Below are 27002 nucleotides of genomic sequence, written 5' to 3'. Positions count from 1 at the left end.
TGGATCCCTGCCCTGTATACATAACACGTGGGCAACTCGCGACACTACAAAAGTATACAAAACAATCATGCAGCCTTACACACCCAGTGCTTGGTTTTTGCATTCTCCCCTCATCAGAATGGGGCCAGTAAGGCCAGCAATTGAACCCGTCACCTTGCTCAAGCAGCAGAGCACTACAGCCACTGAGCCACCATGGCAGGTGTGTAGCTCCAGGAAGAGGCACAGAATTCCACACAAAAAAAGATCAATGTCATATGATTGTATTTTTTCAGTGAACAATGAAGCATGACAAAGAATGACAATGACTAAGAAGGCACCTTGACAGCATACAAGGCCCCTGGGCTCAGTATAAAGATGCAGCGTCGATTAGCCACCATGCCCAGAATGTTATCACACTGCTCCAGGCTGATGACGTGTTGCTTAGCTATACTGGATACCTCTTTTCCTGTCTTGCGATTTCGCAGCTCCTGACTGCTTCCAAGTGTTTCAGGCTGTCGGTAAAGGTACACGTGACGCACAGCGTTGCACAGGGCCACAAAGCTGAAGTCAGGAGACGCTGTCTGATAATTAGCCAGAAAAAGAATGGGAACAGAACAAGATGTGATATATAAAAGGTCATCTCATGGATAACCGATTAGGGGCATACACAAACTAAATCACCTTTGTAATACTGAAGCAATATGCACATAATCTTGTGTCATTAAAAATGAATTTGCATGCCACCTTAATTAAGCACTCAGCAAAATCTCAATATGTGACTGCCAGCCATTTGGTCATACATCTTATGCAGCACCAACCCATTTATAATGTTTAGTGGCTTATGTTGAGCGTCATTAGATGAGGAAAAGATAAAGGAAAGAAGAGTGAATTAATGAAGCTCAGCTGCATTTCCTGAAATACAGCAGTAAGTAGCAGATGTAGATTCCTAGTGTAATCTGACACAAGTGCACAGCAATTGATTCTTTATATAAATGAGCTTTAAACTTGAAAGCAAGCAGCGCCACCTATTACAATTTTGGTAACAAGCTTAAATTCACATAAACAGTAATTTACTACATGTCTGTTCTGTTCCTGCTGTTGCTTTCACTGCAATAAATTTTCTCAGGAAGCTTAAAGAAAGATCACCAAGGCAGGATCACTACACATGCAGCTGGTAGTTCGCCATGTTGCTCAAAAGGCTACCTGCACTTTTCTTCAACTTTTCCACCTCTTCACACCAATTTACTTACCTTTTCCCTTTAATCTTTGCAACAACATACCCAGTGGCTAGCAGGTAGACTTCTTTAAATGTCAAGACTAAGCAGTGCCTCTGACAAAAGCAAAGTGCAAGGCAATTTCATCACTGATGAGGTGGTGATAAGATCTAGTGGCGAGACTGATACCACTGTGCTTATACTATAACCTCTGAGATGGGCGACATGGCAGAAGGTTACACCACACAATGTTAAGCCTGTAGAGAGCTTTCAGCGTCAAAGTGATGAACTTCATTCATTGGCAAATGGAAGCCCGGAATCAAAAAAGTTGATGCTGGCCACTGATCTGATCTGACTCGGGCAGATATTTTATTCTGGCGAACGGTGCTGCCATAAGCATTCATCAGGCTGCGATGAACATGAGCCAATCCGTGCGTACATTTGCTCCCTTGGGATCTGGTTCGTCTGCTTGTAATGGTGGACAATTTGCCCAAGGCAACATGTACTGCTCAACACAAATTTGTTTACCATCTAAATATGCACATTGTATGCTGCCTACCATTGTGTTCTTGAACAGGTGTGGCGTCACCTTGCATCGGTGCAACTATATTTGAATGCAATGTGTGGAATAAAGATGAAAAAAATGCGGCAATGGGTGGTGTGCTACAGCAGCTAGAATGTCAAGTGAAGCGATATCAGGCATTCCACTTTCTCGAGCGTGCAAAGATACAGATTAGAGGCATGTTACATATAGAGCTGGAACACTACTCAGGCAACAGGCAATCTCAAATCATGTCTGTCTGAATGACTGACCCTCCTGAGTTCCTTTGCGTGCGTGCGTGCATGCGTGTGTGTTTTCTTCAATCTCCTTCTTTCCTATGTGTGTGCATTTTTCTTTATCTTTCTGTCTCCCCTTACCCCTTCCCCAGTGCAGAGTAGCAAAGTGTATATCTATCTTTCGGTTAACCTGCCTGCCTTTTGCATCTCATTTATCTCTCTCCCACAAGTCACGCAGTTGCGTTTCGAAGCTGACATTCATATGATTTATGATGCCTTACTTCTCTTTGAAGGTCAATGCTTACACAGGGATTCTCCAAAGTTTTGCAAAGAAAGCCACTTTTAGCAGCAATGGCAGGTTCCAGTTAGGGTATGTCAGAAAGACTAGTTTTGGGCATAATTCGCCTAAAATGACAATGGAAAGACACTTTAACAAGCTGAACTTGGGCAAGTTCTATGCGAAGGTTATTGTTTTTATTACAATGGTACAGTATCTGTCTGCCATGTGGAATGTGTGGTGGTATCCCTTGTGATTTTTCTTTCTTTACTTAGAGTGAAAACTTTGTAAATTTTATCACGCTGATTCGAAATACTTGCTGAAAGTGGCAACACCAGCTGAACTGTAGGGGTGATAGTATCCCAACCCACTTTCCTGCTGGCTGGCAGCTTGCAGTGAACAATCACAATAACATGTACAGGGACAACATTAATATTATTAGTCAATGTAGAGTTATTTAGGTATTATGAAACAAAAATAATACCATAAACAGCTACTTTGTTCACTGCACTGATATCAAAGTGCTTTTACCCTTTCTGTTCACTCTGACAGCAACACAGTGATCGCAAAGCGGCATCCACTTCTTTTTCACTCAATGTAGTGTAAGCCAGCAATCATTCAGCATAATGCTGCCGCTCATTTTCCCACGCACAGTCTGTTGTGAAAGTTCGCTCTATGTACTCCACACTTTAACTCTTTTGTTACCGCTAGAATTGTGCCAATTTTCATTGCTTTTTCGTTTTAACATGTTATTTCAAGGCATAGTAGTCGCAACATATATCACAATACATAAAATAATAGCCTTTTCATTAGTGTTTTGAATGGATGTACAACAGTATTAATTTCGCAGGCAATATTTAAGAATTCTTGTGAAACTTCAAATAAGCACCTGAAGGAACACTAAGTAATAATTTGCTAGTATTAGTATAAGTACTGAGAGTAAAAAATCTGAAATATACAAGATATGCACCTAGTTCCTAGTTTCCAACTTAAAAAAAAAATTATTATGAAGATTGGTTGGCATCAATATTAGCCATAGTGACGATCAAGCTATGCAGGAAAGCAGCAGCTTCGCAAATGTGAAAATGGTAAGTTCCTATGAAACAGGGAGCATTTGTGCTTGCTCTTTGCAGCAGGCACCTGGTTTGTTTTTTACCCTGATGCGATGGTTGTCAGGTCACAGAGGCGACAGTGGTTGGCAACAATGGACTGTAAGGACATGACGAAATTTGTTGTTCTCAGGTTCATCAGACAGAGTCAAGAAAAATTAGAAAGATGTCCACCTCAGCAACAAAACAAGCAAAAGGTATTGTGACGGACACTGATTTTTGTTCTGGGGCACGAAATCGAATATATATAGCGAAACCTCATTAAACCATAGTTGGCCGGAGCTCGGAAATGTATGCACTAAACAGTAGTAGTGCTTAACCGAAATAGCGTGAGATCGCCTAATTATCTGTCAAAAATGCAACTACGAGAGTGTGATAAAAAGGCAGAATTTATTCACTTTGCGCGATAAACGTTATGTTATTTTCGTTTCACGCCGCGGTGGGCTAGCAGCAACGACAGCAGCCTCAAACTCGCTCAAGCTACAAGCCAGCTTTTCCATCAGCCCCCTCTTCTCGGCAAACACCTGCATGAGGTTGACGTAACATGCAGCATCTGCCACTGTCGGGCCTGAATCGCCTGTGCTGTCGCTTTCCATGTCGTCCTCATCACTATCGTTAGGCGACCCTTCAGCAAAATAGAGGCAATGATGGTGAATAGTCGAAACTCTAAGCTGACATATTTTCACAGTCGCAGCAGCATTGCCGACCAACTTCTCCATTGTATTCCAAATGCCACATACCGTAGTCAACAGTAGATCCCTCTCGCGTGCCAGCACCGACTTCTTCGTGCCACGTTCGACAGCACAAACGATGTCTAATTTTTCTCCTATGCCGAGTACCCAGTTTTTGTCCAAGCTTGCACGACACCACAACACGGGCCACAATATTCCGACTCTGGCATGGCGCCGAAATGATGCTGATGTTGATTTGTGCTTGGAGGCAGTTCCAATCTCTGAGGCACATTGCTTTGCTAGGCCGCCGCACCGCCGCAATTTCGCAACGAAAAGTGGTAACACTATGTGTTAACCGATACGTACGCAATAAGCTGGTATGGTTTATGCGGATACGAAAAGCATTATGTTCAATGGCTGCTGAGTCGGGGATTTGACTTCAGTACTTTTAAAACGAAACTACTGTTTAAGCGGGCACGGTTTAATGAGGTTTTACTGTAATAGCTGGCCATGAAGGAAACAACAAAAATACCGCAGGCTTTGCATTCGCAATGATGATATCTTGTAGAGAAATATGAAAAGCAAATGTTGCATACCACGAACTTGCGGTCCTGCTTTGATGCCTGCACATAGCCAAAGGCGTTGAAAGTGGCCACATGCTCCACACGAAACGAGTCTGTGTCACCATCCGCCATGACATTGCGGGGTTGCCAAACAAGGCCATCGACATCGTGTCGAAGACAAAGGGCTGGCATATTGTCGGCAGAAGAACGTACACTGAATAGCCACTGGTGTCCACTGAGATTGATCTGATTTGTGCCAGGGAAAAAAAGAACAAGGAAGAAGATTAGGCAGAACATTGTCATTTTTCAATGAGCATGTGCAGTAATGCTTCCTAAGGTAAGGTATCACAAAAAGGAATGGATGGAAATGAGCACTGTATGTGCATTTTGGTGGCTATTCAACAATGGTGAAATGAAAATAGATGAATATAAAAGCATACCATAATTATGACAGAAGTTTTTAACTGAAGAATACATACAATATGCTAACAGTGAGAAGTCTCTCAAGTTCACGGCATAGAAAGGTAAAGCTGTGGTTCTAATGCAGCATAAGTGATTCATTCTGCAAAATATCATTTAAAGAAAAGATAAGAGTTTATAACGCTGAGGCTACAACACACCTGATGTGTCGCTCGGTGGGAGTCACCGCAGAGTCTTGTGAATGTAAAGTACTCCGTCGTGGCATCACATTCATCCAGTTCATGGTAGTTGAAACTCCGCTTATCTGATCCCAGAGCCTATAAAAAATATATTGAGAATACAAGTGTAAGAGGCAGTTTCTCTGTGTCTTAGGAGTTCCTCTAGAAGGTTCCACTTTCTGTGTAGAGGTAGCACCACTAATACAATACTGTTGTGTTAAAAATGTGTAAATGGAAATCATGGCAATAATGAGTACAATTTTGGTGAAACAAAACAATTTAGAGCCAAGCATGATTCACATTTTAAGAGACCTTCATATAATAGAGATCACCAGAGATGTCACTTCAGCCCTGCGATTTTAAGTCAGCATCAGCCATGGCCATGGCCCCAGCACTACGGGTGACAAACGCCATGGACTATGCTTAATATCTACACATACACGAACACCCAAGAAAGTGAATGGGGGGAACAGCCACTGCTGTAGCCCAACTGGTACAGCATTGCACACATCATGCAGCGGTTGTGAGTTCAGTTCCGGCGTGAAGTAAGTTCTCTTTTCTTCCACTTTCTTTTCCCTTTTCAGTATTATTTCTACATTCCAATTAAAACCCAGTTCATTTCGCCTATGTGTTCCTTGGCCTCATATGATCATTACAAGCACAAAATCAAGTTCCTTGGTGCCTGTAGTTTTTATCCCTAATTATCATGAAGACATTGATGAAGAGTAGTATGTAGAATGTACAGTAACACTAGATCAGTGCTTTGCATGTGTGGGTAGCAAAAGATTAGGTAAATATTTTGTTTGAAAGTTGTTGTCAAATGGATACTTCTCAGAGTAACCACAACAAAGGCAAGTGATTAAAGGGCCCCTCACCAGGCCCCATGGCAAATTTTGGTTATATGCTGGAACTTGTTACATGTCCTCTAGGGAGCGTTCTGGTGGAAATTTCTTTTAAATTGGCTAATTAATAGCTGAGATAGAAATATTTCAGTGCTGCAAACTCATGATTTCAGGAGGCAAGCTCCACTGCCAAGCGAGACACTCTCTCCACTTGCCCTGTCTAGCCTCCGCAAGCGAAATTCCTTCCTTGCATTTTCCCATACCGCACCTCAAGGATTGTGTGATGCACACGTCACGGGCCCTGCCTTCATTTGTTTTTTCTCCTTGCTTTTTTTTGCAGCGTGGTGCACTTCCACTGATGGCGTCGTGTGCGAACTGTTGCGATTGTCAGCGCACAATTTTGCGTGCTATGCACGAGGGCACTAGTGGTATAAGTCAGTGCTACACAAATACTGAGGCAGACACAAGCGGATCACAGAGCATGATGCCACGCTGAAACACGGTAGAAAATGACATAGCTTCATTGTCTGCGTGCGTGACTGCATGACGTGAGAACAAGCATACGAAATGGCAGTTCATCTCTCATGCTGAGGTGCGAAGTAAAACAAAAACAAACAGACATTCGGTTTGTGTGTTTTCTTATTTCTCTAAGCTTTAATTCATCTATTCTGGCAACATATTACACAAATAACAGGTGTTGGTTTGAATAATTCTCGAGGTCACGTGTCAGTACGAGCGACGTCACAGTGAAAACACGTGTACATAGGCGCACTAGCACATGTGCGTCATTCTCTGGCTTGGAGTGCGGCAGCCGTGAGGAGAAGAGAAAACGGCGTTCGGTTTGAAATTTTAGATCTTTCCGCAGCACATAGCGACGTAATGCTTTGCAGACATGATCATTATCGTGCATTGTATGCTCTGCGCTTGTCAGCTCAAAATGGCCAAACCTGGTGAGGGGCCCTTTAAAAACATATTCTGGGGTATTACGTGCCAAAACAACATTATGATTATGAGGCATGCTGTAGTGTGGGACTCCAGATTAACTTTAACCACCTGGGGGGTTTTCAAAATGCAACTAAATCTACGTACACAACTGATTTTGCTTCCATCGAAATGCGGCCACTGCCACCAAGCTCGCCACCTCAAGCTCAGCAGTGCAATGCCATGGCCACTGCACTACCGCAGCGGGTAAAGGGGAAGGATGTCCAGAAAAGCTGGCTTAAAGAGGAGCTTAAATTTATCTTATCAAATGACTAAGGAGGATTCTAAAATAGGTTCACAGTAGCCGTCACTTTCTTCTATGTAGAAGACATTTAATGTGTTGTACTGTCTCGTCAAGAATATATAATGAAGAAAAGCTTTTAATGCAAACCTAAAAAATTTAATAATGCTGTTTGGTAGCAATGACAAAACCACTCTGGCCATAAGAAATTACTGTAGTTGTAGTGAAGGAGCAGAAGCATAACATGATAAAATTTATCTATAGTGCTACAAGCAGCTGCAGCCCACTGGTGATTGAGATTGTGATTAAGATATCGGTGCTTTATTAGTGCAACTTTGCCATATGATGGCCACGTCCTCTAGAAACTGCTTTCAGGAAGAAATCTAGGAGTACACAGTTTCAATTACTGCCTGTAAAAATGAAACACAGTATGAATTAAAAAAAAAAGAAATAGTGCAGGTAACCAAACTTGAACTGATGCATACCACACCAGCAAGGAGAAAACAAAAAAGATGTACTCATACATCATTATAGAGTGGAATATTGCACAGGTGCATTTTCTTGTACTTTAGAGAAGAAAAAGAATGTAATAACAACAGTCATGTGTTTATTTTAATCTCCGAAGAGACTAGGAATGTCGGAGACACTACATCCAAGAGATTGATGCCACTACTAGAAAATACAAAGGACTGGGGAATGCACTGATGAAGACTTTATGGCGGCAAGCCCGAAAATGCAAGATCATTAGACTTTTTTGTTAGTGTTCGTTCATTGGATATGTAGTACCATACAACAAAGATTACATGCTACCAATAACCACAAGGCTGACATCACCGAATAGGACAACATGTGTCAAGCCCATCCAGAACCTAATTTCCCACTGATGAAAAACTAAGGAAATTCTTACGTACTTTTCCACATACTAGTTTCCATCATCAGTAAGCCACTCGTCATAGTAGTGCACAACTTTCTGTGCCCTCACACTGTAGAATTATTGATTGGATTTAACAACCCAAATCAGCACAGAGACTATGAGAGACGACGTTGATCAATTTTGACGACCTGAGGTTAGTGTTGGGGGCACCCAAACTCAGTACATAAATACCTTCTTCTTCTGTTCCCATGGAAATGCTGCCTTCATGGCTAGGAATCAAACATGTAACTCGGGGTGTGTGAATATTGAATATCACGAAATTAAATCGAATAGTGAACGTTCGAATAATTCGATCCGCAAATCGAATATCTACTATTCAATATATTTGGTGTAGAGACCCGCGCAGTAGCAGCTTCAACAGCCGTCAATCTAACCCTCACGTGTGACCGCGGGACCTATCACATGACGAGCCACCCGTATAAACATACTAGCGGCTGACGAGGATGACCGAGACAAAGAAAACACGGAACACACTAGACGAAGAGTTGTCTAGTGTTCCGTGTTTTCTGTGTCCCTGTCTTCCTTGTGCTGCATTCCCAAAAATTTTTGTCACAGCCACACTGCCTTGGCCGTTAGGCCCTATTAGCGCTTCTGCATTGGGCGCTGTTGACTAAAGTTATGGTCTAGTGCCTAATCGATGGAGATCCATTCTTCGCAGCAGCTGTGTGACACTAGCAAAGCTGACAAACCACCTTGCAAACGAAAGCGAGTGCACGTGACAACAACAACGTTGTTCACAGCTGCCATCTTTTGCGGCACATGGAACGGCGGTCTTTCATTACCAACATTTGCGTACACATATCACCCTTTCTCTCTCGCTCTCTTCTTTCTTTCTTCTTCTTCATTTTTTTTGTAGCTTCGAGCGACATGTCCCAACAATAGCTTTAGTACAGGGTGGGTGCGAAAGTGTCGCGACCTGGTTGCATGCATTGATGCAGACGGCGGATAAATGAGCAAGGGGCATCGCGAGAACTTGGCGTGACCCTGTGCAGATTTTAGAATATTTGAGAGGTGGCAAATCACACCGAACCTGACAACAAAATGGTGCATATGGTGCCTACTCTTTCCTGTTGGCACCGGCTACTAGAGTCACGTGATGCACTGTCCTTTTGTCTGCCGGGCAGCTTGGCCTAACCCACCTGCTGTAAAGTTGGTATAGCCCTTCTGAATTTTGAGGAAAAATTGGAAAGCAAAACTTTCTATGCGATAGATAAAAGATTGTCGCAAGACACAGGTCCAGTATTAAACTGAGGACCTCATTAGTATTCTGTACAACAGAACATCACTAATTCATTAGTTTCAGAGGAAACTAAGCCCTTGATTCTATTTAACAGAAATTCTATAGATAAAAAAAGATATTTTAGACGTCAATAAACTAGAACTGAGCTGGCAGTGCTGGCATACTATTTTAACATACCCGTTAATAAGAGTAGACCATACTGTATATCTTGATTTTTATGTAGCTATGTTACTGGTAACTTGCTACATTCTTGCTAGGCAATGCTAGAAGACTGTCGAGGATGTGCAACACCGTATTTTCTTGCTCAAAATTAGTAAACATTAAATTTTGGGAAAAGTTTTGCGGTATTTGATTTGTATTACCACACCCCTACATGTAACCTCTGCATGTATACTGCATAAACTTCCAAAGAATTTCAGATGGATTCATTTTATTTCTTCAAAACAATGACTAAAATTTAGAGGTAGCATGATAAGCTTCTACATGCCAAGCTCTACGAATGCAGTATGAAATTAGTATTTTAATTGCACCATTCGTGGTTCACCAATATACAGACATCTGCAAACAATATTTACCTCCTGGATATGCCTATTAATTCTGAGATGAAACACTTGCCTCTGTATCTGAAGTAAGGTGCGCAAGACGAGCATGAATTTCTTCCACAAAAGCAGGATCAAAGACCTCTTCACCCCTTGCATCACCTACAACCACTTCACGCCAAACTTCTCCATGCTTGGCTTTCACAAGATGAATTTCAAGCCTAGAGGTGAAAATGTGAAAAATAAATAACTCACTTTCTCCAGTTGAACTAAGAGCATCCATAAAATTTCCGTGTCACCACATCATTTACAGTAATGTGCTATTAGGATACCTGACACACCATCAGTGCCACATAGGACTGTCTAAACACAATGGCAATAATGTTAGCAGTGGTGGAACAACCATTTGATCTTTTGGCACAGGCCCTAGCGCAGACAAAAATCTGATTTGATGCAGCAACAAGCACTTTTGGAACAGCGTCCAACACACACCTACATACCAGGCATGGTCTCCATTTTAACTAACATAGTCAATAAATATAGCGGAGCCTGCTTTTTGTATATCAATGAGGCATTTGGGTTAGAAATAATGAAACTAGATTGATTAATCTTTAATAGAATCGCTTTGCCTGTGTGTATATTGCAGCAGTACTTGCAATAGGCATTACGCATTTGGTGTGCTTCAAGCGAGCTAGAAAAAAAAAGTTCATGAAACTAGAGAATTTCAACAATGTCATGCCCTAGGACATGCGTGACCAAACTGAAGTTACAGTGAAGATGTCCACAGGTCTCATCTAATGTGTACAATCTCTCCTGCATAACTGTGCCACGAAGCATGTGAAAGCTGATTAAATTGCAACCACGGAATCTGCTCTTGCGTCTAGCCAGATTGCAAGGAAGGTCCCGGCGCAAAAGAAAACTACAATAGAAGCTCGTTTATATGTTTAGGAAAAAAATGTGAGAAAAAATGTACTAACCATCAAAACGTACGACCCAATGTAACTAAAAGAGTTTGACAGGCTCAACTACTGTTGACATCTACATAATGCAAAGCGCGTGCGGATTGGTGCGGCACGAGACGCTGATGCATTTTGTTGTTTTCCTATTCATCATCATCATCATCAGCCTATTTTATGTCCACTGCAGGACGAAGGCCTCTTGCCGCGATCTCCAATTACCCCTGTCTCACGCCAACCAACTCCAACCAGCACCCGCAAATTTCCTAATTCCGTTGCACCACCTAGTTTTCTGTCGTCCTCTAATGCGCATCCCTTCTCTTGGTGCCCATTCTGTCACCCTAATGGTCCAACAGTTATCTACGCTACGCATTACATGACCTGCCCAGCACCAATTTTTTTTCTCTTCATGTCAATTAGTGGTGTTTTAAGAGGGCGATGGGAAACCAAAACGAATTCGAGCTTGTGGCCAACGGCGGATGCTGCCGAAGCAAAACATGACGCCCACATTGCGCCACCTGCAGCAGGGAACGGTGGCACGTTTGGATTATCGACTACTAAAAGCGTGCAGTACGCTACCAATGGCACTATGCCACACGCACCATGTGCTGTAAAACGAATAGGTGAAGATGCTTATTGCAATAAATTTGGCGGCGATAGCTACGAATGCAGCGTGCGACGGCTCAGGTGGAGCTTTGCTGGTACCGAAATAAGAAACTGTGCACACCATCGTTCTCATGTGAGATGGGCGGCTATAAGTAAACTTTCAGTAGTACGAACGTCAGTTAAATGAATATTTCAGAATAATAAACTTTTAGAGAATTTCCGGCAGTTTTCCTATGCATTCAATGCAAAAATCTTCCAGTTAAACGAAGTTTTGCGCTCTGCAGCGCTGGCGTAGTCAATGCCTGCCACTCCCAAATCGCCCCTCCAGAGGCGGCTATGTGCAGTGTGACCGTGAGCTGGGTTACCTGCGCTGAATTATCATATCTGGAAATTGTTTCCAGTGTTTGTCCCTAAGAAGAAGAGTGCGACGAGAAAAATGCAATGGCAGAGAGGCAGATTTAAATCCTGTAATTCTAGCCAAGGCTGTAGGATGCCTTTGAAAGTTGGGAGACTTCATGTCTCAGCAACAAGCTGTGCCAGAGGAAGTGCACAAAAACATAATCTCTGCACAGCTTTGTTACTTCTTACCAGTACCAGTACAAATGAAAATTAAAATTTTTTTTCAGGATGAGATAAGCAGCAATGTAACTGTTATATACTTCATATATATTGATGTACATAACTCCATAAATTGCATTTAACACTTTTGACTCGATGCCTGCTGTGCCCTATGCTGTTCCATATTCTAGTGAACATTCAGTTAGGTGAACTATTTCCTTGGGTGCCTTGAAGTTCACTCAAGTGAGAGTTCACTGCATACTGTTCTCGATTGCGCACGCCCCACACCTTTTCTTGTTCATATGGGATCTAGTGGCCGGAAAACGTACGCAATAACAGTCTGCAATAGGGAATGGCGTGGCGTTTCGGTTACCGTATATTAAAAGCATGCGCTACGCTTCCGACAGTACCACGTGCTCTGAAGCAGATGGGCGAATATGCTTATCACAATAGGATTGGCAGTGATAGCTGTGAATGCCGTGTGCGATGATCCCGGAGAATATTTGCTGGTACCGAAATGAGAAACTAAGTGCGCGCTGGCATTTTCATGTGAGACGGGCGGGCGCGTATTGCAGTGAAGCTGCCACGGCTTGCAGCTATATACCGTTCTCGATTGCGTGCATTTCACTAATTTTCTTCTTTACACGGGATCTAGCAGCCAGAAAACCTATCATACGATTGCAGTTTGGCGACGTACTGAACGTTGGTGCCGAAAAATTGTGTGTTCCGGGAAAGTATGAACCAGTAAAAAATGAGCGTAACTCTATTGGGTCATTTCTTGTGTTCTCGATTACAAACATTGGCGCCGGGAAAATGTATGTAATGGGAACGTATGAACGAGGTTCTACTGTATATCAGTGACTGAACACCCCACATTACAATGTATCTAAAAAGTGGCACTGCCAACAACTCTACTAAACATTATGCGACCAGACATTATCTGAGACCCTTTTTTGATTTTACATCCTTCTTGATAAGTTCTATGTCACGCTGGTATGAGGAATATTGAACTGCAGCACACTGGAACATTTGCAGGAGAGAAATGCAACAAAAGCATGAAAATAATGAATCTAGAACGGACGGCATTGGTTATATCCATGGCTATGGCCATGGATATAACCCTTCCTCCTGTTGACTGGTTGACGTCCAGGATAATGATGATGATGATGATGACAGTGGCGTGCCTTAGGTCTTGGTTTGTTTTACTACTGAGGCAGCATCGACAGAAGGAAGCATTTGTTCTTATGCTTCATTTGGTGCAACTCGGTGCAATTTTCCACTAAAATGCCATGCCACTTTGTGGCAGGATGGCAGAAAGGACTGCTCTTGGTGCAAATTTGGCACCACTGGCACAGCTGTTACACCACTGTGTTAGATCAAGATTATCTTGATGCTCCTACCTATTGTGCTCACCTTTCCTCTAAATACAATCATGAAGTTGAAAAATTAGGTTACAACCTTTAAATAATGAATGCCACAAAGCTTCTCATAATGCACGAATATTAAAGGAGACATCATTAGAACATTATTAGCAGCTATTTTCCATTCATCTGAAACATCATTAAAAGGGAAAAAAAGAGTGCATTTCACTGAACATGAAAGTAAGGTGCTACTCAGTATGCAGGTTATGCACACTGAGTAGCACCTCAACAAGGTCTTAAAGGGGCCCTGAGCCACCCCTCAAGCTTGGTGAAATAACATAGTCCGCGGGTAGCATACACTGTTGTGAACATCTCAGCCAAGTTCTGCTGTCCTACGCGGTACGTGGAGCTCGCAAGCAGAGCACGAAGTCACCTTTCTCTCAAATGCTCTCATTTCAAAAACCTCATGATCCTTGCTCTTTTCTGTGTGCTTTATTTCGTCATAAAGCACACTCCCATACGCGGCTGCTATTGGTCGCTGCGCTCGGCTACATTGCGGCCGCCACAAGTCCAGTGGCCAAGCGCACTGCGGCTCTCTGAGGACAGCCGCGCTTGGCTTATGTGACTTATGTGGCTTATGTGACTTGGCTTATGGGAAGGGGAGCATGACTGAGGCCGTGTTTGATTGCCGATAAATCCGCTTCTGCTGAACGCATTGAAGTACTTTTTGTGGCAAAGTGGTTCTGAAATAGCCTATCTTCACTTCAAATGTCTTTCTCCACTTTGATAAAATGTGGTTCTATGCCCCTTTAACAAGGTGAATGAAGGCATACAAATGCTTGATATTTCTCTCAGCAAATGCCAGTGTGAGGAGAGAAATAAGCTTTGTAAAATTTATGTACTAGTATAAGCAAAAACACAAATGACTAAGTAACCCTCAGAATGACAAAACTGAAGTATCACATTTTGGGAAGTTGAGAGGTTAGTTGGTATACTTTCAGTACGAAGTCACTACATTTAAAAGGCCTTACACCAGGCCTCTTCAGAAATTTTGCTATACACTAGAAGTTGTAAAAAACCATCTAGGGAAAGTTCATACTGCAAGAATTTTTTAGAAGGGGCATTCTTTCTCTTTTCCTTTCTTGCTCTACAGTGCACATTTCTGGTGGGAGTCTTGCATTCTCTGTACTGCAGGTGGGACTACTGATGTCATTTTTTTCTAGCTAAGAGACTGGTTGCTTTGGTAAAATGAAGATCGGGGCTTTTGTTTGAATCTTCAGTTCGTTTCGCAGTGTACATATTGCTGTATTATTTCACAGCTATGATCGTCACCAAATGATCTAAACATAGGGCTCGTTTGCAATGACCAAGCTTGGTGAGAGGCCCTTTAATGTAAATATAACGATTTACAGCTTCAATTTCTTACTTGTAAAGAGTGTAATATACACAATGTTTACACTATATTCTGAAAGCACTACCCTTGTTTTAGAGTAATGTAGGAAAGCATAGCCTTTCACACCATAGAAGAGCATGTTTGTGATATGCATCGAATGTTCAGACCCTTTTTGAAAATGTAAAGCTGGACAAAACTTTGTTTGAAAACTCTGCGTAATGTGTTGTATGACAAGCAACTACCTGATAGTGATGTCACCTCTTGTCAAATATTATCACCTGAGGTGATAAGATTTCTTGCTTGATTAATAAAGATTTTCAGAAAATATGTACAGCATTCCATGTAGATCTACAAGATCATATAGCTTTAAACCAGGGTAGTCTTACATACTAGCAAGTACAAAAATTAGCAAGGACTTACTTTTGGTCCAGTATAATCCACGTGCTTCCATCTTTGACTACTGCATGAGGAAAATCTCCTTTCAAAACTGTCTTGCCCTCAATAAGGATTTCAATGCCTTTAACTTGAAGGCTAACCTCAATGTCTTTTTTGGTAGCTGCCTCATGCAGCCGGAAAACAACTGTGATCTCTTCTGCAGTCTGAATAAAGGAGTAAAGTGGTGGCTCTTGTGCTAGAAAGCAGAAACAAATTTGTGTCTGAGACAGAAATACAGAGAGAGGAAAATTTTGAAAGACTACACACAGTAGTATAGAATGACCTCATGAAAGTACATTTTTTAAATGACAAACAACTATACAGGGTGCAGCAAAAGTTCTTGCACTTCAATAAAAACCCATAAATATGGCTGCGATGCACTGTAACGAAATCACTTCTATGTTAACTTACTGTGCTATGTAATCTACATCTATAAATCCAAATCTACTTTTAAATAGTTCACATTTTACGTGAATGCAAGCTTTCAGTCACTCCAGAAATGTATTGAGGGTGGCATGGATGCAGTCTTTGTCTAATTCACTACATGCTTTTTCCAATGCCCGATGAAGAAAAGCCAAATTGCAGTCAGGAGTAAAGTAGGCTGTGCTTTTAAACATAGACCTCACTGAATAGTCAAGAGGTATTCAACCCGGGCTGTTTGGGGCCATTCTGAAGTGGAATTAGAATCGGGGAAGTTCTTCAAGCACCACTGTTGCACCCCCTACGCCTTGCGAGCTGGAGCACAATAATGCTGATACGTCCACTGATGGTTTCTGAAGTGTGATTTGGCCCAAGGAAGGACCTCCGTCTTCAGGACATCTTCCAGATAGTTTGCACTGTTCACTTTCACTCCCTGATCCAGGAAAACCAGTGGAATTTTTCCATCAGAAATGTTTACCACCAACACCATTATTAACTTCTACTGATGTTGGCTTCTTTGAGGCTTCCTGTCAATACCCTATCGTTTCGGTAGTTTAAAAATCACTCTATAGTGAACACTGCCTTGTCAGTGAAAACAATACTGCAATGGCGTGCCGTGTTGCCAAAGCATTTGAGCAGGTCCTTGCATCTTCTGACCCTGGCCTCTTTCACACGTTCTGTGAGTCCATGAGCTATCTGAGCCTTGTAGGGGAACTTTTGTAGCTTCTCTTTCACAATTTTTCAGACGAAATATTTGTAAATGACTTTTTTACAAGTGATTTTTCGGAGATTGCAGGAACTTTTCCTAGACTCTGCAATTCATCCACTTGACATAACAATTATACACCTATTTACATGTGAACAATTTTTCACATGTAAATAACGTGGCACATATGCTGCCTAAAAGCGCCCTGGAAATGATGATATGCGTTACACCATTTGTTGGCTTGTATGGCTATTAAGCTGGCATTGATTAAGAACATGTTTGTTAGATGTTACTTTGGTGTGTAATGAAACATTGACGTAAACAAGGGTCCTTTATCCTGCAGCAGCTACTGCTGGCACTGGAAACTGGCCACTAGAAAACGCTTATCCACTGCTGCTGCCACTAGATACTGCAGGAAGGAGCAGGAACACTCAGTATGAGCTGTTTGGGACATACTGGCCATGACCATGAACTGAGGATGCATATCAAGCTGCTCAGTTTGTTATAAGTGTGCGCAGTTCTTGCCATTAGTAGATGGTGCAAGTAACAGACGAGACTCTTTCAGCCACCAGTTGCCAGCCCCAGCAGCGGTCCCCGAGGGGGACAGGCTTCACGCTTGTGCGTTTCTTACAATAAAGGACACTCATGTACAATGACGGTCTGTCATGCTGAACTAGTGTGATTTGCATACCAGGTGCTCCCATAAGAACACAAAATAGTGGGCTCTGGTTAATAAAACAGCACATTAAGCAATGATTTACCAAGTCTAGTTTTTTTTAATATATTCTCAATCTACTTACATTTGCCACCTTTAGTCTCTTCCACCTCATGGCCCACTTCAGCTTTACATGAATCAAAGACAAAACTGAAGTCCTTTTCTGAAGCCATGCACAACGAGTTTCCATGGGTATCAAATGCCACATACAAGGGAATAGAAGCACCCACAAGTCGTCGGTGCCGCCTGAGACTCCATGAGCCACCTTCGCAATTGGATACTGAAATAACAGAGAGGACTTGCTGTTGTGGCAGTTTGAAGATTTTGCAGACACCATTAAACAGCTCACCTAACATGGATGCAGCCAGTAAAACTTGCGAATGCGGATGCTAGAAAACATAACTGCTTCAGTAGGAGAGCTAACATTATTGAATATCTGATAATTGTTACCACATAAGGTACTGCACAAAAAGTAAATGATTAAGGAATATCAGGGCTAGGTACTTTGCACAGCAAGTCAGCAAAATGTACAAAACAGTTTTAGAGACAAGGCCTGGTACAGTAATAGCAACATGATTCAGAAAATCAGCTAATTGCAGGTTAATACATGAAGAAATGCTCCCACTACTAATACAGGGTATAATATTTTTTTTTTGGTTAGTTCTTGCTGAATTTACTACAATGTACTCGTTCAAGATATCATATCTTTAGTAGGGGCATTCAAACAGTGAAATTCCCAAATCAAATATGAATATTCTAGATAAATGGTTTATGCATATTGAATATTTCCTTACTTCTAAACACAAAAATATAAAAGCTCTATGGAGTAAAACTAATAAAAAAAAGACTTATTTACATCTATTTGATACGTATAATGCAGTTAATAAATGGACGTATGACTAAATGAGGAATTTGTAAATAACAGAAACAACAACAACAATAAAAAAACAAAACAAAAAAAAACAGATCTCCCCCTTTTCTCCCAACAAAATGTTATCATATCGAGAGTACCACGAGACTGATGATAATGTAGAAACAGGCTGAGCCCACCACCAGATGCACGTAGAATGTTGTGTTCATTGAATGCGCCAAGTGTAATGCTACAGTATTGCACAATGTTTTATAGGAATGCTAACATGGTGAGAGTGGCTAAACAATAAATTCTTTTGCCTAAATCAAGACAACGAATACTAGGCATCCTTATTACATGACTAAAATTATTGAGCAGAAGTTATCTGTTCCATGTGTTCCTTCAAGAACTGGTGCCTCTGTGCAACAACCATGGTTCTTCACTAGCAGAATTGTTCGGAACAGTCACCATTCACAGACATCAAGCCTTCTCCTTGTAAACTCCATGTTCATTATGAAACTGCAGCGTGCACAACAAACGAGACACGAGGCAAAGGTAACACACAGTGCCTGTGTGTTACCTTTGCCTTGTGTCTTTGTTGTTGTGCACGCTGCAGTTTCATAATGAATAGCTACCAACTCATCAAACTTTCAGTACTTTTACAGAACTCCATCTTGTTATCTCTAATATTTGAACCAAAATGAATACTATTAAACAATTTTGAATAGTGAATTCTCTAATCAAATACAAAGCAAAACACAAGAGAAATTTCTAATATTCACCCATCCCTAATTCTTAGATGTGCACCATCACAGGATGAGCAGTGCATGAATAAATTAAAATGATGAGGGGTAGTCTAGGAAGGAATGTTGCCAATGTTTTGACAAGGAGACTTGTCTTTGTCAAGGCACCAGCAGTTTTTCTTAGCAGTGTTTTTAAGTACGCGTAGCTCACTCTGCCCCACTTACATAGAGGAGGGAGAGAGAGAGAGAGAGAGAGAGAGAGAGAGAGAGAGGGCAGTACACAAACCTGAAATTACAGGGAGAAGAACAAAGGGAAGTTTGGAGTTATGAGAGTAAAAGCTATCAATGGGTGCACTGGTTTTGCATTATACCAGGGAGTGGAGGTAACATCTCTGAGAGAACAAAAGTTTGACTGTAGGATATATATCCTACAGTCAAACTTTCTGTTTCCCAGTGATAGAGATAGAGAAATATAGACAGTCATATCTCATTCACAAGTTTCATACACTCCAACCAACAGGTATAAATATTTCAAATGGAGCTCTTTAACCCATTCGCTATACACTTGAACTTCGTTATAACGAAACGGAATATAATGAAGGAAATGAAATTCCCTTTGGAATCTCCATAGAGATGCATGTATATAAAACCTCGTTTTAGTTTGTAAAATTGTACTAACAAACTAGCGTATAACAAACTAGCATATTTGTCTTCGAACCAAAACAATACCCAACCGTAGTGCGCTGAGTACATCGCTTTCCGTGGGGTTTGGCACTTGTTTGTTGTAGGAGTAAAAAACTCCTGCATCGAATAAGCCATCGACCAACAGTGGTTTTTCTCACAGCTGCACATAGCTGCACACAAGCAGCAGCTCACGATCGCACTTCTCCACTGAACTCTCTCTCTTGCGCGTACCTGGCTGCACGATAAGCGCAGTAGTGTGAAAGATGTGTGGCAGAGTGAAAGATTAGTGCATTCAATTTTACTGCGCGGCATGCCATGCAGGCAGGTGCAGCTGGGCGTGGCATCCGAGACCTCCCCGACTGTCGCTTCAAAGTCTGCCATATCAGGTGATAAGTAGTGTGTTGCACAAGCCGAAGATTCTTTTGTTGTTCTATTCAAATTTCATTGTATGTGCGGTTGTGTAGTGGTTCGGTGCGCTCCAAAGCCATCTTCTCACTTCCATGTTTACAATTGTGCACCTTAATGGGCATATATTGCAATAAATGGCAATAATGAATATAATGAAGTAACAGTTACAATGAAGTAATCTCGCCTCCCTCTTAAAATTCATTATAATGAGGTTTGAGTGTTCTAATCACACAGATATACCCAGCAGCCCTTAATTACCTCTTCTTTTTTTTCCAGATGTATGGGCATGCATGCTACGAGTATGCAGTTTTCATTTGTATTCTTAACCGTACCAGAGTCACCTAATAACTTTCCTATTGAAGCTATTGAAGGACTCTGACCGAACACTGGTTGCTACTGGGTATTCTTCCCCACTCACGCCCCTTTCCCCACCCCTTATGAATTACATAGGGATTAGTTGAATAGCTCCTGCTTTCTTAGAAAACCAGACACACTGGATCTGCTGCACCTACCTACATCCATAGATTCTTTCCTGGCTCCTGTTGTTCTCTCCACTCCTTGGCAGAACCAAAACCAGCACCCTAATTGTTCACCTTTACTCTCATAACTCCAAACTTCCCTAAGTCCCTTCCCATGCGATTTCTGCTTTGTATAACACTCCCCTCCCACTCTTTTTTTCCCTTCTTTTTTCTTCCTTCTTTTTTTTAACCTTAGCTACGCCACACCCCGCTCTGGCCTATTCTCCTTCTCCTCTATGAGAGTGGGGTGAATTCTGGAGTTTTACATGCCGAAACCATGATTTGGTTATAATGCACGCCGTAGTCGGAGACTCCAGATTAATGTTGACCTCCAGGGGATTTTTAACGAGCCCCCAATGCACAAAACACGGGCGTTTTTGCATTTCGCCCCAGTTTAAATATGGCCACCGTAGGCAAAATTTGATCCAACGACCTCCATGCTTAGCAGCGCAACACCACAGTTGCTAAGCCACTGCAGCAGGTATGAAGATGGGGAAGAGTGAGCTATGCATACATAAAAACATTGCTAAGGAAAGGAGTTGCTACCTTGACGCAGACAAGTCACCTTGTTGAAATTCTGGCTTAGAGCGACGTTCCTTTTTCGACTACTCCTCATCATTTCAAGTTCTTATCTTCCTTTGAACTTCTGTCTTGTATGATTAAAGCAGATGTGGTGGAAAAGCATGCCAAAACTAAAACTGCCTTTAGTGTGTGAACCACACACAATGACCTCTGCATTGGTAGATCATCACTCAAACATGGACTTTATCACACATTCTGTTAGCAGCCTATTCACAGAGGATTAGGTCTGGACTTTTTTTAGCTCTACGGTCAATCTGATCCTTTGGTCATCTAAGCCTGCACAAGGGAAGATGTTCATAGATACACACTTGCTAATAAGAGAGCTTTCTACGTTGCACGCTCTTGAAAGACACAAAGCTTTCTGAGAAAATTACAGAAACCACTCCACACGAGGTAATCTGCCATTTCAAGGACACCTTAGGTCGTGTTTTGATAAACACACAAGGACTGGAGAAAAGGAGCTCAACTGCCTATTGCCCTTCCTTGAGATGTTGGCAAAGGCCTATGGTACGAGGAAGTTCGGGCATGTTGGAAATTACTATATTTGCATCTTATGTTAGTCCCTCTTGACTGCCACAACAGTTGTCACAATGACTCCCATTCAGCATGCAAAAAATTCGTAATATGCAATGACCTTGTGAGCAAGTTGGAAACTGCCAAGGATAGTCGCAAAACAAATATCAGTGCATTCATGGCTTCTGTACAGCGACCACTGTACAGAAGCCATGACCAAAGTACAGGTCTTTTTCGTGACTAAAAAAAACAAACATCACCAAAAATGTGGTCAGAGAGAGTGAAGGACATAAAGACAGGACGAGAGCTTTCCTGCGATTGTCCTGTCTTTCTGTCTTCCCCTCTCTATGATCGTGATTGTAGTGCTAAATTCATTATTATTCGACATGCACCATTTAGCCCAATAGCAAGGACTACTGAAGCAAAAGAAACTGTGATCTGGATGAGTGTGGGGTCACACTGATTTAGATTATACAAAATGGTAGCATGAGCGCAGTGCTTTTTAAATATGGGCAATCATTACAACAGAACCAAGGTTGAGGTGTCTAGCGCATACAATTTCAACGTTAGCAGCAGATAACTGTCACAATAGGTAGCATTTAGGTTATGAGAGTTGAATGAACATTAAATAAAGCACTTTTTAAGTAAAGAAGGCGAAATGTACTCACGGCAAGTAAATGTCAGCCATTCAAGGACGCATACAAAGTGCACAGTGCTTTCGGGAATGCTGACGCTACCCTGAACGTCTTGTGGCCGGCTAACGTATGCCAGAAGGCACTCCATCTGCTGGCTGCTGGGAAAGTTGCTGTGAGCACTTGTCAAGAGTATGGTGCCAGGCTGACTCCACTCCAAGCGGTGTGTGTAACATAGCTGCCAGAAGCATGGAAAATTGGGTTAACTAATCACTGGTTAGGCACTACTGTAATTTAAAGGGTCACTAAAGGCAGATGTTCCATCAAGATAAAGTGATAGATAATTCCTTGAGAATGACTCAGGTGTCAATATTATCGAGGACAGAATTTTAGTAATAGAGAAATTGAGGTTTATGTAGGACACAATTTGAGGCTCCACCAGGACATTCAAGTACTAGCCTGATGACGTAGCTACTCCTCATTATAATTATGTCACTAGTACTGAACCACGTATAATAAATGGATCACTGGATTGCAAGATGAAAGAAAATGCTACTAGTCTACTTCTATTCGATTCTTTAGAAAAAGGAACTTTTTGACGTTACCCTTGACAAACACGCGGGCAGTCAAAAAGTTTCGTTCTTGCTCGACTCTGTGTCGCCAACACTTTTACATTTCAGTAGTTTTGTTATCGTGTAGTGCTGCACTGGTTTTGACTGCTCATGAAACTCACACAAACTGCAAGTAGTATAGAAGAAGGTCTATCGCAATGAGTGTCGAAAATCATGCTTATTATACGGAGTGCGCTTTCCCTACCTCTTTCATACTGCCGGCTCTGTCTTGGCTCAGATTTTGGCTGTGCTTTTGCATTATGTGCAAGAAACCATAGCACTGACTGTCAGACGCTGTTTTACTCACTGACGGCAATAAAGGCTGTGATGGCGTATGCAATGTCACGAGCGATTTGAACTGCGCCAGAGGTATGTGGAACCTTCAGACGAGATTTTCTCCTAACTCATTTCTTGGTATGAAACAAAACAAGCACTGCAAGGTTTTTGGAATGGTATTTTAATAGTCCCCGTTGACTTAACATTTTCGTGTACCTTTAAACGACTTGTTCAACAAAAAAGTTTGTACAGCTTCACGAGTGTACGTCACGAAATGTCTGATAATGAAAAAGCTTATTTGCCTCACATTAGCAAGGCAGCACTGCAGAAGCTACACGAGTAATGCAGTCATAGGAGTCTCACTCCGCACATTTTGCAGTGCCATTGCTTGTGATCTGCAACTTTTTCTATGGAATAACTACTACTTCATATATTACAACTTGCGGACGTGAGGTCACATGAAAGTATCTATTATTTATGCACTTTTCTGCTTCCAGTATGCGATCTAATATGTTTCTGTCACAAGTGCAAGAGCTGTGGCTGCTGGTTGCAGAAATGTGTCACTCTGCTCATTTGGTGGTAACTAGGTTCAGACGCATTCCATGCAATAAATACATCATATCTTGCAACATAAATGTATGCGACTTGATCTTACATCAAATTACATGATGCATATTATTATCTTTTTTTTTCATATGTGACGCACTATTTCTTGGTTGCAAATGTGAGCAGTAAGAGAAGTCTCTCAAGGCTTCATAACATTGCCTGCTATGTATGAAATGCAGCATAGCTCCTACATACTGGCAAAGTCTTACATAAATGCAGAGTTTTTGTAAACTGGGACATTTCAGAGGAAGACTGGAAATTTCATATATGCAGTCAGAAAAGATTAACTCTTCTATTTCGCATAAAACTAACTTTCAAGACATGGAACTAACTTACAGAACAACCACTGTCTCTTCAGGTCTCAAAAACACAGTGCAAGGGGAAAGTGCACAAACTCGATTCAAGTATAGCATCATATAAAATCTATAAAAACATTCAATGCAAAAGCATCATGATGCTATTAGAAAAAATAAAAATAATAATATAGCAATGTCTCACCTGCCAAGGTTCTCCCTGAGGCCGGCTAGGAGAGCTGAGAACATACATGGTACCCTGACCATCAGAAATGAGGCACCACTCAGCATGAGGAAAGTCCAAGGTACAAGCTCGACAAGTACCACTTGGCTCGGGAATCTTCCAAACAACTTTTGGTTCTAGAAGGTGACTCTCCTAAAAAAACGAATCAAGGCACAGTCACCCAACCTACCAAACTTGCAGATGGCCAGCGATATAACAGTGTTGTTCTTACAATCAATCACTAAACATTAACGACAGGGCCTACATTTCTTCTCATATAAGAAGTACACAATTCACTTTATCTTTGAAGGTCACATCTGGAGTGATATATTCTCAGCTGATCACTTTCAGGGATACTTCTTTGGAAATAAAGGAGGTGTGCCAAGCACGAGCAGCGGCCATGGGCGCCGGCTTGCTCGGTTGCTGCCAGATGGAAAATCAGTCAGATGTCTGGGTCTGATCCCCATCCTTTCGCTACATTTTATTTGGCACCGAAACGCAAGAATGAACCAGAGACCTTTAAATGAAAGGAAATGTAGCGGAAGGAGAGGCATCAGACCCAGATGTCCGATTCATCTGGCAGCAACTGAGCGAGCCAGTGCCTCTGGTTGCTGCTCGTGCTCAGAACACCTTCTTCATTACTTCCAACACACTCCCGGCCCTACCAATATACAAGGATCTCTTTTGAGCCAGTACCCTATTGCACTGGCCCCCAAGGTCTTCATCGACTGGATTTTGCATCTGCTGTTGTCCCCCATGCACTATAATACTTTCACTTTTGGATTAAGTAGCTTTGGTGCAACTCCTTATTGGAGTAGCACCAGAGGCTACTATCAATGGGCATTGTGCCTGCTGGATTAGCCATTTACCCTTTGCTGAAAGGGATATATTTAAAAGTGATGTACACAGAATATGGTCCCTACATGCAAGAATTCACAACGCATTAAACATGGTGCCAATTGGCAGATATTCTGTGATTTGTCAATGAAAACACACCATTGTTTAATTGGTTTCATGGTAAAACAATCTTCAGTCCTAGAGCTGGTTCACACATAGGTTTAAAAAAAAAATTATGGGGTTTTACGTGCCAAAACCACTTTCTGATTATGAGGCACATCTTAGTGGAGGACTCCGGAAATTTGGCCGCCTAGGGTTCTTTAATGTGCACCTAAATCTAAGTACACGGGTGTTTTTACATTTTGCCCCCCTCAATATGCGGCCGCCGTGGCCGGGATTCCATCCCATGACCTTGTGCTCAGCAGCCCAGCACCATAGCCACTGAGCAACCACGGCGGGTGTCACACACACGTCACATTAAATGACCTAGCAGACTGTCCACTGAGAACAGTCTGCTAGAAAACCTACCATTCCCAGAATAGACAAAGCCATGAAGTTTAAGATATCTGACAACCCATGATGGAGAATCCTGACGGTGCCATTTACAATTGTCAATAAAATGATGAATGTTGATCCAGATGTGTATCAGAAGCCAGCATGAGGGCCAATATTGTTTTTCAACCATCTATAACTGTTAGCGGTAAAATTAAACATATAATATCAGGATGACTTTTATTTGCTAATGTGATGGGTTTTGTTCTAGCACACAAAACTAAGGTAGTCTTGGGCAAGTTTCGAAAGAATAAAAATAACTAATTTATAGATGCAGGGATACAGTGAGTTTTTGTATCTTGACGACACTGTAAACGTGGATAACAAAATAATTATAACACGATATTGTATGTTAATTCCCTTTTTCATCAGAACGTGAAAAATACGTATAATTTTTACGAATACGTGGCCCTTAAGTAGGACTTCCCATTTCGTAACGGCAAGTTCTAGTTGAGGGAACAATCGACTGAAACGTATATTCTGTTCTTTACGATTATATGACAATATGTAGAGCGCATTCAAACAAAGCAAATATATTGACACATATAACAAACGGCACATGCACAGGTTGTTTGCATTAAAAGCTATACCTAACAAACAAGACGATTGCGAAAATACAGTAAGAATACAAGCAAGCAAGCATACTTGCAGGAAAACATACATTTGCAAGAAACATGACTGTATGTAACAGAGATGCGGTCTTTGCCTCACTTGCAAGGCAGCCGCAAAAGTTGCAGAGTTATACGGTGCTGTACCATGTTTCCGGTTCTGTTCACATGCATACGCAGGAGAATAACTAACGGAACAAGACAGTTTAGCAGGTCATATTTCGGAGGATACGAGCCAGGTGCACTAACTTGGGAGAAGTGTGCCCACATGACGTGGTGCGCTTCGGACATAAAAAACAGAGTGTTGGCATCCCATGGATCTTGGACAAGCGCGTTGATGAACCCAGCCATCTGAACATGAAGGTAGCCGTACTGATCATCTTCCAGGTGAACTTTCTGAACGCCTGTTCGGAGAGAGCAGAGTAAGCACACACAACTCGTGTGGAGACACGGGACACTGAAAACAACTTTGGCAAGAACTCCGGTCATGCCATCTTACCTCCTTGAAATGCTTGTCTTATGATAGGCAGTGGCTCGAGTGTCAGCCGATAGCTCTCAAATTTCGCATCAAGGAGGTTTCGATTTGGAACAAGATCGAGTCTAGCTGCGCTCGCCGCCATGTTTACAGGCGATGGCATAACGGCAAGAGAAATGTAAGGAGGTGGGAGCGATGAGATGCCACATGCCACATGTATTTGTCCAGTGTAGACAGATAACGTAAGCGCTATGACGCTATAGCGTTGTTTGAAATATTAAAGGATAGAGGTCTTATTAACGACACAAGCATTTTGAATAACGCCACTTTTTGGTATTTATTTACCGGTGTCAAGTTACCGGACCTAGACCATTGTGTGGTGATGTGGTCACAGAACGCCTATATAAATGAGGTATCTGTCAGTCTGTGGCATAGA

The 27002-nt window shown here is 41.9% G+C and overlaps 1 protein-coding gene across 1 annotated transcript; it reads right to left on the bottom strand.

Annotated features, from left to right (window-relative positions):
* Positions 1 to 244: 244 nt before the first annotated feature.
* On the bottom strand, positions 245 to 26875 carry LOC135898044 (nudC domain-containing protein 1). The gene is made up of 10 exons (XM_065426779.2): positions 26591 to 26875; positions 26341 to 26495; positions 24077 to 24247; positions 22122 to 22323; positions 17241 to 17435; positions 15300 to 15510; positions 10082 to 10226; positions 5211 to 5327; positions 4624 to 4836; positions 245 to 560 (listed from the first exon to the last, which is right to left on the bottom strand). The coding sequence occupies exons 1-10, from the start codon at positions 26727 to 26729 to the stop codon at positions 306 to 308; spliced, it is 1803 nt and encodes a 600-aa protein (XP_065282851.1). The 5' UTR covers positions 26730 to 26875; the 3' UTR covers positions 245 to 305.
* Between the last annotated feature and the right edge of the window lie 127 nt (positions 26876 to 27002).

This window comes from Dermacentor albipictus, chromosome 1 (genome assembly GCF_038994185.2).
Source record: "Dermacentor albipictus isolate Rhodes 1998 colony chromosome 1, USDA_Dalb.pri_finalv2, whole genome shotgun sequence".
Lineage (NCBI taxonomy): Eukaryota > Metazoa > Arthropoda > Arachnida > Ixodida > Ixodidae > Dermacentor > Dermacentor albipictus.
This window is presented reverse-complemented; position numbering and strand designations above follow the sequence as displayed.

Coding starts and splice junctions, on each gene's coding strand:
- LOC135898044 (XM_065426779.2), bottom strand. CDS start 26,729: ATGCCATCGCCTGTAAACATGGCGGCGAGCGCAGCTAGACTCGATCTT. Junction 24,248..26,340: donor TGTGGGCACACTTCTCCCAA/GTTAGTGCACCT, acceptor TCGTTTTTTTAG/GAGAGTCACCTTCTAGAACC. Junction 561..4,623: donor AGCAGGACCGCAAGTTCGTG/GTATGCAACATT, acceptor GCTAATTATCAG/ACAGCGTCTCCTGACTTCAG.